Source organism: Eurytemora carolleeae, unplaced genomic scaffold, assembly GCF_000591075.1.
Source record: "Eurytemora carolleeae unplaced genomic scaffold, Eaff_2.0 scaffold375, whole genome shotgun sequence".
Taxonomy (NCBI): domain Eukaryota; kingdom Metazoa; phylum Arthropoda; class Copepoda; order Calanoida; family Temoridae; genus Eurytemora; species Eurytemora carolleeae.
The window spans coordinates 235,949-249,229 of record NW_019396277.1 but is presented as its reverse complement, the minus strand read 5'-3'; the positions used below and the strand labels follow the sequence as shown (position 1 = coordinate 249,229).

The window sequence follows — 13,281 nt, the reverse complement described above, 5'->3', positions numbered from 1 at the left end:
GTAAGTTCTTACTTAAATGATAAAATTTATATTTGTTTAAATTCTCTAAAAGCCGGCTTGTAAACAGCTGACTTTAGTTCAATCGGATATTAGTTCAATCGATATAGCATCGTATTTGTATTTGTCATCAAACGTAACTTTATTATATGTAGTAGGAAATGTGATATCCAACAAGAGCGGATTAAAAAGAAAATTAAAAGTTTCAACAATGGATATTCAGATTAAGCGATCAGGATTAAGGATATCCAATTCTAAAGTTTTCAGCTCTGGTGGCAGAGATATAAGGATCAACCCTTTTACACAAAACATTAATTAATGATAGGATAAACGAACAGCTTTGCAATCTATTGATTTATCAATTTAGCTTTTTTAATTTGACAGTATTTAATGATTTGAGTGTTCTTTATATATTAGTCTGATAAATTATTTAACATAAATTACACCCACAGCACTCTTCAGANCCCCCCAACATATTGGAACCTTAATCTTATTTAGCAGTTTAAAACTTGTTTTGTACTGTATAATGAGTAAACCAGATTAAATGCATACAGATGTAGATATATTCTTACTTAGATGAGTTAAATATTTTTAATGTTTGAAAGTTTTTTTTCAGTTTTCCTTGATTGGCCTCATGCATTCTTCATAATTTTCAAAACTAAATTATATTTTAGTGGTATAATTACTCCAGTTTTTGGTAGTATGTGGTTTCCTAGCAAGAAAATCTACTCCGCTTTCCTCTTGTCCTCCTCAAGAGGAGGACTCCTTTTATCCTGGAAAATGGAGAATCCTCCTCATTTCCTCCTCTTGTGGAGTCAACCAAAAACTGAATTCCGGAGGAATTCCTTTTGACAAGTTCTCCGCAGTTACTCTGCAAGTGGAGTACTCCTTTCTTCCACCAAAAATGGATGGTTCTCCTCATTTCCTCCTCTTGTGGATTATCCTCCTTGTTCCATCTGTTTGAGGAGAGTTCTCGAAAAGAGGAGCCCTTCAGAATTCCATTTCAGGAGGTTTAGGCAGTTCCAAATATTACCACAAGAGGTCTCTAGAGTTGAAAGTAAAATTTGATTATATAGAGAAAATAAAACTGTTATTGTTTTAAACAAAATTATGTTTCCTAGAATTTGATATTTGTGTTTGCTCATAAGTAATACACTTACAAAAATATAATATATGTAATAAACCCTGCTCAAAGTCATATTATTAAGATAGAAGTATCCAATAGATCACATATGCATATGTTAATGCTTGGTAAATACATTTTAGTTAAATACATCTATTTAATGTTTGTAAATGTTAATTACCGGAACTTTTTAAAGGAATATATAATAATTAATTTAAATGGCTCCAATGGGGTTTAGCAACAGTGCTCTAGAAAAGGTGTAGCAAAAGTACTCTAAACTAACCCTAATTAAAGAGGAGTATAGTAACAGAGCTTCAAAAGAGGAGTAGTAATGGAGCTCCAAAAGAGGAGTAGTAACAGAGCGCCAAAAAATGAGACGTAACGGAGTTCCAAAAGAGGTGTATTAGCGGAGCTCCAAAAGAGGAGTAAAAATGGTGCACCGCAAATCACTCCATTCGGTGCACCAAACAGAGCACCTCAATTGCATCAGTATAGAATACCGCCGAACCTCCTTTTTTGGAGAATCGGAGTTCCGTTTTTCGATCTCCGCAACATGATTAATGGTGCACCTTTTGTCCTCCGTTTTTTGTATTTTTTTCTTGTTGGGTATACTATAGAGCAGTTTGGTATAGTGTGGTACAGTTAAACCCTATTAGTGTGGTATATAGTGTGGTATATAGTGTGGTATATAGTGTGGTATATAGTGTGGTATATAGTGTGGTATATAGTGTGGTATATAGTGTGGTATATAGGGTGGTATAAAGTGTGGTATATAGTGTGGTTTATAGTGTGGTATACATAGTGTGGTATATAGTGTAGTATATAGTGTGGTATATAGTGTGGTATATAGTGTGGTATATAGGGTGGTATATAGTGTGGTATGTAGTGTGGTATATATATTGTGGTATATAGTGTGGTATAAAGTGTGGTATGTAGTGTGGTATATAGTGTGGTATATAGTGTGGTAAATAGCGTGGTATATAGTGTGGTATATAGTGAGGTATATAGTGTGGTATATAGTGTGGTATATCGAAGTATCCTCCCCCCGGTTCTCTCCTTTATGAGTCCCGGCTCCTAACTTCAGTCCCGAACCCTACTCCATGTAGTGAGTATCATACAATCCGTCCCACCTACACCAATCCTTTACTTACAATTTAACTGTATACAATCAGCAAGTGTATGCACAGAACGCTGTACAATTGCTACAAACTAGACTTGAGCAAGTGTGGTTAAGGTTTACAATTGTTTGAAAAAAAGTGAGCAGATTAAAAAAAGTTTCTATTTAGTGATATTTAGCTGAAGGATTCTAAGGATGGGATTAAATCTACTAAGTACTGAGGTTCAAGCAGTGTAGATCATACACTTATGGATATGTTAGGAAAATACGATAAATTTTGAAAACTTTTTAAAATTGTTCTTGACGTGTTTTTAAAGTTGATTTTTCTAAAAATATTGTTAGATTTTAAAGTGCATAATGATCTGATAAAAATCAAGAAAAGTTATTTGAATCAAAACATTTGCTTGGATGTACTAACTTCTTGAAAACTATTTCCAGGTTTTACTGCGCTATATATGACGCACATGACGTATTGTCTTCTTGTTATTTATTTATTAAAATTGATTTAACGATATGCCCACTTAAACCATTTCTAAACGAAAATTAATTATCACTGTGAATGTCTCGGCAAAATATACTTTCGATTTCTAGACTTTGTGAAATTTTGAAAAAAAATGTTGCGGACTACCATCGATAAAATGTTCACAGAAGAAAAGAAAAATAATAAATGAGATGTTGTCTCACGCTAAACTACTACGTACTTTTAATAGTTTAACCTTTAATAATTCCAATAATAATAAGGTCAAAATTAAAAAGTTTAAAGTTGTGGCTTAGTTTATAAATAAAAGAAATTGAAAGTGATTTTTTCTTCATTTTTCCCAGCTCCATGCGTGTGTTAGTTTTTTACTTCAGAAATAATTCTAAAAAATGTTGCTACAATTTCCTGGTGATTTATTTTAGATTATTTTTAGTTTAAATTTATAAAAGAATATTATAGAAAGCTTAACTTTTAGAAATATTGTTTAAAATGAATAATGAATTCCTTTCACAATTGTTCAAAGCTGAATCCACATTTTCAGTTAAATATATATATTTGGAATTTAACCCTATTCCCGCTGGGGGGGGGTCAATTNAACCTAATTTTAAGGGGGGGGGTTTAGTGGAAATGAGATATGTCTTATTACTAAGAATTTATAAACTATAATTTGAAAGGTCCATATGGTTATTCAGGTGTTCAGCACTCATTGATTCTTGACTTTCGAACACATTCTTCGTTCATTGAATATCTGGGTTTGTTATACTTTTTATGTATTTGTTGTATTCAAGTAGTGTAGGATCTGTTATTGAATGATAATTTAATATAAATTTACTTAACTCTACAGCATAATTATTTTTTACTATGGTCTCCAACGCAAGTGGGTTTTACTTGCACAATTCGGCACGATTCCGCAAACTTTCGCGCAACCGATTGGAAACCCTATTTAGTATCAAGGAGTTTTTGTTTAGATTCCTAACAGAAACTTTGCAGTACACATAATATAATTGGATTCCCACCAGGACTTCATAGACGACTGTGCGGAATTAAAACTGTCATTTTCTTTATATCCATATTTCCCTGCAACTAAAAGCTGTTTTTTTGCAAACTCATTAAATTAGCCATTTACAGACCACATTTCAGCCACCAGACTTGACTTAATCTTTGGATCTTCATATTTGAAGAGTCTTCAGTCGTCTTTACATTCTCATCCTTTGTGGGTGAACCTGTATATGCAAAATAGACTTGAGGGTTCCTGGTTTAATTTCTTTATTTTGTGTTCTCTCTGTCAATCCCGATAAAGCCTTCATCTTACAATTCTTAGTTTTGCAATATGTAAATACCTAGTGTTGTTCAAAAACTTACAACAAAAAGTGTGTTAGAAAAATTCTTGTTTATTTAGCAAATTGTTTTGAATACACAATCACATACATACATTCTGCAAAGTAAATACATTAAATAAATCTTTTCAGACTTATTCAAATCTTGACAATTTTGATTTTTTCTCACTGGGTCCATCGACAATGGCAGGTGGAATATTCAAAAAAAAGTTTCCATAAGTTCTTTTGCATTGATATTCTAAGACAAAATATGCTAATACGTCACCGAAATAAGTCCAAATACTTTTGCAGAATTTAGGAATTCAATTTTTTCTTAAGTATATTTTGCTTCATATTCTTAAAAGAATGATTTTCAAAATAATTTTGGGAAAAGTTACAATTAACGTTTTTGATTGCATAAAAATTGAGATATCCCTTAATATTATTGCACTTTGATATTATAATGATTAAAAAAAAGTATGACATACAGATGAAAACTTTAAATACTCTTTTAAAGCATTGTCGACGCAACGGTATCAATTGTAAACCTTTGACAGAGAAAAAATAATTTATATATATTATGACATTTATGCAATTTCTTGACAAAAGAGGATTGCGGATTTGTTAGGCAGAAACAATGAAGTAAAATAAGACTTATTACTTTTTTAAAAGTGAATCCACAATATCCTTTTTTTGTTAATTACCATAGATAAAGATAGATTGCGCATTAGACGACATGAGTTCGCGGACTGTACAATTCTTGGTGATTTTGCGTACATAAGCTATCTATGTTTATTTATTTATCTATGTTAATTACATATAGGTTTTAATGGTACAGTTGTATCTATCTTATAGAGAGTCATTTGTATTAAACTTTAAAATAATAATGCTCACTCTTAGATTATGATATCAAAAATTAAATGCAATAAAGCTTAAGACAATTTAAAAAGCTATTTTTAAAATCCCTTAAACATAGTTTATAAAAGATTAAACCCACCGGCCTCTTCTCTCCTTTTATTGACCCTGTTAAATATTCATTTTTAAAATTTATCTCGTTGATCAGGGTTTAGAGCTTTGACCAGGTGACACGACATGCCCGGCAGATTTTCCGGTCTCTGCTATTCCAGCCCAGTTTTCCACACTCTGCTCATTCTTTTACTCATCATGGTGGGAGAAACAGAAACAGGTGAATATAGTGGTAGGTGATTATATCAATACAATGAAGACGGCTTTCGATTTAAATTTTGATTTATATCAAGCTGTTAAACAAAATGAATACATTTAAACATAGATGTCAAGAGAATCTTTTAATTAGAAAAGCTTCTCAATGATTACTTGTAAACTTGTAATTAAAAAAATCATGTAACAATCAAAACTTAAATAAAAAACTCACCTACATTTTATTGATATAATCGCTTACCACTGTAGATAGATAGGTTAACTTTTTAATCTAAGCTATTGAATAAAGTTAGTTGATTGAGACTCGGCTTTTATTGCAGAAACGCGAAGTAGTCTGTGTTCTCGTTCAAAGAATGAGCGTAGATCTTTGCTAATTGTTTTAGCATTGATTCGAGCTAGTGTCTGATTGACATCGATAGCTCATGAGATTGTGCTTAGAGCATTGGATAGAATTTGGCTTGAAAGATAGCTTGTGTCCTCGTTTAATTATACGAGCGGAGGTTGTACCTAGATAATTGGCAAAAACTGATATTGCTTGTGCACAAGACTGAGAGTTAGCTCTATATTATTGGATGTGTGTGTCCCTGTGTGGCATTTAGAGCCGGTCCTGGTTGAATATAGTTTCTAAGATTGAGTGCTACATCATTGTATGCTTGTGTCCCTGTATGACATTTAGAGCCGGTCCTGGTTAAATATAGAGTCTGAGATTTGTCCTATGATATCGGATGCTTGTGTCCCTGTGTGACATTTAGAGCCGGTCCTGGTTAAATATAGAGTCTGAGATTTGTCCTATGATATCGGATGCTTGTGTCCCTGTGTGACATTTAGAGCTGGTCCTGGTTAAATATAGAGTCTGAGATTTGTCCTATGATATCGGATGCTTGTGTCCCTGTGTGACATTTAGAGCTGGTCCTGGTTAAATATAAAGTCTGAGATTTGTCCTATGATATCGGATGCTTGTGTCCCTGTGTGACATTTAGAGCTGGTCCTGGTTGAGTATAAATTCTGAGATTTGTCCTATGATATTGTATGCTTGTGTCCCTGTGTGGCATTTAGAGCTGGTCCTGGTTGATTGTGTTAGCTGATAGACCCCTCGAGTAAATTGTTATGGAGTAGTTTTAAAATTTATAGACATTTATATCTAATTCATACTTGATCATACAAAGCTTTTAAAGGTACCGCTGTTAATCGAGCATTGTCATCTTTATATGAAATGTCAGATGAAATTACGCCTAAAGTCCCTTTAAGGAGTACTTTAATCGTTTAAAAAACCATAATAGGTTTTTTACCTTTTTATAAGACCAGATATTATCTGTAATATATCTGGTTTACAATATTCTCTTTTATAAGACCAGATATTATCTGTAATATATCTGGTTTAAATATTCTCTTTTTTATACCAGATATTATCTGTTATATATCTGGTTTACAATATTCTCTTTTATATACCAGATATTATCTGTAATATACCTGGTTAAAATATATACTCTTTTATAAATCAGATATTATCTGTAATATTATCTGGTTTAAGATATTCTCTTTTTTATACCAGATATTATCTGTAATATACCTGGTTAAAATATATACTCTTTTATAAATCAGATATTATCTGTAATATACCTGGTATATATTATACTCTTTGATAAACCAGATATTAAATTTAATCTATCTGGTATATAAAATAAATTTTACAAACCAGATATTATCTCTAATCTATCTGGTATATAATATACTCTTTTATATACCAGATATTATCTCTAATCTATCTTGTATATAATATACTCTTAAATAAACCAGATATTATCTGTAATCTATCTGGTATAAAAAACGTTTATAAACAGATATAATCTCTAATATATCTGGTTCTGGTATTTAATATACTCTTTTGTAAACTAGATGTTATCTGTAATCTGGTATACAAAATACACTTTGACAAACCAGATATTAAAAATAATCTATCTGGTTAAATGAATAATTCTGAGGAGCAATGTACTCTTAACCCTTTAAAATAATGAGTAATTAAAGTAACCCAACTGCACTCTCATGCGAAATGTGATCATTTTCTTAATTAGCAATTTTAATCATATCTTTAAATACTTTTCAAGCACTCTGTTTACCCTGACGCCTCAGGATCATTTGTAAGTTATGGATGGGGGGGAGGGGGATGCTTAAAATTTATTCTATTTTTCGAAAAATTACTGATTGAGTTTGTCGTTTTAGCAACTTCTTTCTCATTTTCAAAAGTGTTCCAGAAAACTATAAAAAAAAATATATGTTTTTTTAAACATTTCAAAAGATCTATCCTCTCAAGTCTCAAGGATGCCAGGTATTTGAGATTTTTAAAGCTTCAAATAATATCTTTCATTAAAAAATTCAAAATTTTAGTGCAAAGCTGGGCTTTATTCACATAAATTTGACTAAAAGATCGGAGCATTTATTTGGTTTAGTTTCCCGGTTTGCATTACAAAGTCTGTAATTATATTGTACAGTTTACCTGGTCAAAAGGCAGCCCGGTACTTGAAATGGACCGGAGTATAAGTGTATTCCATAGCTTTATAGGGTTATATAATTTCTTTTAAAACCTGATGATGATCTAGAGTTTACAAATCCTGTATATTATATCCCTCTGTGGGCTAGATGTATAATAATATAGAACAGTAATAAAAACACGCAGCTATAGTCCTTTGGGACATATAAAACTCAGCAGTGATAATCTTACCCACAGGAATTCAGAAAATTTATGCCATGATTTGTACTCTTTAAACTCAATTTTAAACCAGGATTTGTACTCCTTAAACCTAATTTTATGCTAGGATTTGTATTCTTTAAACCGATTTTATGCCAGGATTTGTATTCTTTAAACCTAATTTTATGCGAGGATTTGTACACTTTAAACCTAATTTTCTGCCAGGATTTGTACTCTTTAAACCTAGTTTTATGCCAGGATTTTTACTCTTTAAACCTAATTTTATGCCAGGATTTGTACTCTTTAAACCTAATTTTATGCAAGGATTTGTACTCCTTAGACCTAATTTTATGCCAGGATTTGTACTCTTTAAACCTGATTTTATGCCAGGATTTGTACTCTTTAAACCTAATTTTATGCCAGGATTTGTACTCTTTAAACCTAGTTTTATGCCAGGATTTGTGCTCTTTAAACCTAATTTTATGCTAGGATTTGTACTTTTTAAACCTAATTTTATGCCAGGATTTGTGTTCTTTAAACCTAATTTTATGCGAGGATTTGTACTCTTTAAACCTAATTTTATGCCAGGATTTGTACTCTGTAAACCTAATTTTATGCCAGAAATTGTACTCCTTAAACCTAGTTTTATGCCAGGATTTGTGCTCTTTAAACCTAATTTTATGCCAGGATTTTTACTCTGTAAACCTAATTTTATGCCAGAATTTGTACTCTTTAAACCTATTTTTATGCTAGGATTTGTACTCTTCAAGCTTAATTTTATGCCAGGGTTTATACTCTTTAAACCTAATTTTATGTCAGGATTTGTACTCTGTAAACCTAATTTTATGTCAGGATTTGTATACACTTTAAACCTAACTTTATGTCAGGATCTGTATTCTTTAAACCTAATTTTATGCCAGGATTTGTATTCTTTAAACCTAATTTTATGCCAGGATTTGTATTCTTTAACCTAATTTTATGCCAGGATTCGTATACACTTTAAACCTAATTATATGTCAGGATTTTTATTCGTTAAACCTAATTTTATGCCAGGATTTGTATTCTTTAAATCTAATTTTATGCCAGGATTTGTATTCTTTAAACCTAATTTTATGCCAGGATCTGTATTCCTTAAACCTAATTTTATGCAAGAATCTGTATTTCTTAAACCTAATTTTATGCCAGGATTTGTATTCCTTAAACTTAATTTTATGCCAGGATTTGTATTTTAAACCTAATTTTATGCCAGGATTTGTATTTTTAAACCTAATTTTATGCCAGGATTTGTATTTTTTAAACCTAATATTATGCCAGGATTTGTATTCCTTAAACCTAATTTTATGCCAGGATTTGTATTCACTTTAATTCTAATTTTATGCCAGGATTTGTATTCTTTATACCTAACTTTATGCCAGGATTTGTATTTTTAAACCTAATTTTATACCAGGATTTGTATTTTTAAACCTAATTTTATGCCAGGATTTGTACTCATTTGAAATTACGCCCAAAATCCTTTTAAACAATTCTTGACATTGTTCTTTAAGCCTCTCGGCTAAAACTGAACACACTCATCGTGAAGAAAAAGAAATATCCCCAATGTTTATCCAACCTTCAAACTCAATTTGCACAAAACTTCTTGTTTCGTCTTTGCCAAAATTTTGCATAGAAAACATTAAACCTGTTACTAACATAATGCAACTAGTCTCAACTCCCAGTTTTATCCTTTTCTCAGACTAGCTTGTGAAACCAGCGTTGCCCATGGTACTCATGGTTACTCCCACCGTTTACCTGCACTTGGTCTTAAATTACGATTTTAGCCATTTATCCCTGTAAAGGTCGACCCACTCAATTTAGAAGTTTAAAACCAAACTGAGAACATACCCGTGATTCTTCAAAGTTTCCCAATCTAAATTAGAGGACAATAAGTTAAGGGGTTTCTGAGTTATGATCGGACATACAAACAAAGAAATGGAGATTACTATTTAATGTACATATTTGTACTAGCTTGGGAACCCAGCGCTGCCAAGGTTACTAAACGTTTCTTCCACCATTTACCCGCACTTGAACGATTTTACCGGGAAACTAAATTTTCAGATTTCAATTTTACAGATATGTTGTATATAGATACATCCTTTATTCAAGCTATCCTTCTTATTACTACAGTGGGAACCAGACAGCTTTGAAATTTAAAGACGACGTTTAGACTCAAGTCATAATTGTGAGTATTCCAATCAACATGAAATAAAGTAAGAGATGATATGAGAGATGATGATATGATACACTGTGTATTACACAGGCCCGTTTCAATTGATAAATTGATTTTTAAGCTTCAGTCTCTTTATTTTTTCCAAGTTTATATTTCTGCAACCGCAGAGTCGAGTTTGGGAATAATTGGTTAGGAGGCGACTCGATTTTAGCTTTTCAGGAGGAATGGGGGGGGGACCCCTAAAAATTACCTTCGATTCCACAGCTATTACTTTTCCAGGGGGGTTTAGCCTCAATGCCCCCCCCCCCTCCTGTTTGCATACGCCCCTGGTTGGGAATATTTTCAAGAGCTAGTCCTTGATATGTGGTGTAGTGACAGGACGGTGTTTATACAGACCTTTAAATGTATACAATTCAGAACATCTAGTTTACAAGTGCAGTTTACGGGGAATTATATAATCAAGGATCTAGATAGGGTATCAAGGGGGGGATTTTGGGGGAATTATTAGACTTGAGAGGGATTTAAAAGAAGCGAAAGGAATTGATAGTTCATAAAAACGGATTTAATGGGATTAAAAGGGATTAAGAAGTTAGAGGTTGATAGGAAACAAAATGGATTATAGTAAGAGATTAATTTAACTATGTCAACATTTAACTATGTCAACCTAAAGAGGATTGAATAAAAGGGAAGGAGATTAAATGGGAGGTAATTGACGTTGAAAGGGAGTGCAGGGAAGATAATGTAAGGGGATACATTGGAGTATTTAGAAGTATAAGGGATTGAATGGGAGTAAATGGATTTAAAAAGTAGAGTGAAGTGAAGAAAAGTGATAGGGATTAGTTGATAAGGGGGAGTGAATTAAATAGGCATTGATGGGAGTTTTTAGAAGTACATGTGATTAAAGTAAGTTGATGGGATTAAAGTGAGTTAATGGGAGTAAAGTGAGTTGATGGGAGTAAAGTGAGTTAATGGGAGTAAAGTGAGTTGATGGGATTAAAGTGAGTTGATGGGAGTAAAGTGAGTTGATGGGAGTAAAGTGAGTTGATGGGAGTAAAGTGAGTTGATTGGAGTAAAGTGAATTGATGGGAGTAAAGTGAGTTGATGGGAGTAAAGTGAGTTGATGGGAGTATAGTGAGTTGATGGGAGAAAAGTGAGTTGATGGGAGTAAAGTGAGCTGATGGGAGTAAAGTGAGTTGATGGGAGTAAAGTGAGTTGATGGGAGTAAAGTGAGTTGATGGGAGTAAAGTGAGTAAATGGGAGTTACCGGAAATGGTAGGGGAATGGAAGTTAGACATTGAATTCTTCTAAAAAGATGAAAAAAGTTAAAAACTGTTCAAGAAAAATAAAAAATAAGGCAAGGGCATATGTTACGCAAAAGAGTGCTTTAAACTTTATTTCAAGAATGACTTTTTTATTGAAGACAAAAACATTTGACTCAATGGGAAAGAAGAAAATGAATGCAAAATGTAGAACTAGAAGTAATTAGTAAAACTAAAGTTGAATCTGGTTAAAATTCAAGGTCAAGTAAATCCAATATTATTTCATGACTAATCCAGCTGTAGGAATCAGCTGAGAGGTAGGGTAGAGTGCTTTATCTTTCATGACAGATACAGCTGTTTAATCAGCTGTTTTTAATGAACGAAACTGTCAAAACAGCTGTTACAAATGTATTGGATTTTAGGAGCTGTGGACTATGTAATTCAGCAGAATCATTATGTTCTTTATATTTTCAGGAATTTCTACTCAAAACTCATTTCACAGAAACTCTCCAGATGCATCATCATCATCCCCTCCATCCTTATCATCTTCATCCACATCCTCCTCCTCATCCTCCTCATCCTCCTCATCCTCCTTCTCCTCTAGAACGGGTTCTGAATATCTGGACTTGGTCACAGCACTTCATCTTCATAATACAACCTTCTCAGGTTGGTCAACACATACCGATTAATTGATTTATTAACTGATTGATTAATTGATTGATTAATTTATTAATTAATTGAATGATTAATTGAATGATTAATTGATTGATTAATTGATTGATTAATTGATTGATTAACTTATTGATTTTTTTCTTTTTATTTATCGAGTAATCAATTTATGGATTGAATTTTTGGATGATTAATTAATTAACTCATTGTTTTATTTATTTATTTATCTATTTATTTATTACATAATTGATTGATTTACTAATTCTTAATTGATTGATTGAATCGTTTATTGAATGGTAAAATCATTGCTTGATTTCTGTACTGAACCAAAAATAGATTAATCAATGCTTGACTACTCTACTGAACCATTAATATATTAATCAATGCTTGATTACTGTACTGAACCATTAATAGATTAATGCAAATGTTGACTGACTGATTTTTAATGAAAATTGCAAAATAGTATTTTTAATTGATTAATTGATTTAGGGTTGAATTTACAGCCTGGTCCGCACTTTACCTCCCCTGCTCTACATTTTACAGGTCTCAGCCTAGATCGTCTTTGTTTTCAATCCCGTCCATGTGAATTTACGCGCAATACCGGAGAATTTTTAGACAATAATGACGCACTTATTTGTTTTTTTTTAGTACAGTTAATGAGAGAGGAACAAGAAATGGATGGTTAAAAATGAAAATAAAATAAAACTAATGCAGTCATAATTAAAATAAATCGAAATGACAGTCGTCTTTCCTCTTGATAAATATCGCCAGTAAAATTGTAGTGTAACTACTGGTGCACAAAATGGTATTTCTAATCAAACGCATCAATCATTATCCGTTTTATATCTGTAATCACTGTATGTTTACTCATATTGAAAACTTATCCTATTATAATTATAAAGCTGTGACTGAAAAATATTCAAAGTTGTTTAATATTTATTAAAATTTTTTTTATTCAGGATTGTCCAGATCAGTTTATTTTAATTCCATCGTTAGAGATTCCCTCTCCAAAATAATTAGGTATTTTTGATTAATTAAGATTCTGAAAAACATCCAAATCGTCCTATATGGTCCCAATTCTGGAAAAACGTCCAAATCGTCCTATGTGGTCCCAATTCTGGAAAAACGTCCAAATCGTCCTATATGGTCCCAATTCTGGAAAAACGTCCAAATCGTCCTATGTGATCCCAATTCTGGAAAAACGTCCAAATCGTCCTATGTGATCCCAATTCTGGAAAAACGTCCAAATCG

At 32.2% G+C, this 13,281-nt stretch overlaps 1 protein-coding gene across 3 annotated transcripts in view; it reads left to right on the top strand.

Moving 5' to 3' along the window:
* The first annotated feature begins 2,200 nt into the window (after positions 1-2,200).
* LOC111699981 (protein kinase C-binding protein NELL1) overlaps positions 2,201-13,281 on the top strand; it is a 39,329-nt gene continuing 28,248 nt past the window's right edge. For all 3 annotated transcript variants that reach the window (XM_023470785.1, XM_023470786.1, XM_023470788.1), the window contains exons 1-5: positions 2,201-2,498; positions 5,095-5,217; positions 11,836-12,027; positions 12,520-12,573; positions 12,990-13,050. In XM_023470785.1, the coding sequence (XP_023326553.1) occupies positions 5,124-5,217; positions 11,836-12,027; positions 12,520-12,573; positions 12,990-13,050 (401 nt within the window). In that variant the 5' untranslated portion in view covers positions 2,201-2,498; positions 5,095-5,123. The remainder of the gene's footprint in view (positions 2,499-5,094; positions 5,218-11,835; positions 12,028-12,519; positions 12,574-12,989; positions 13,051-13,281) is intronic.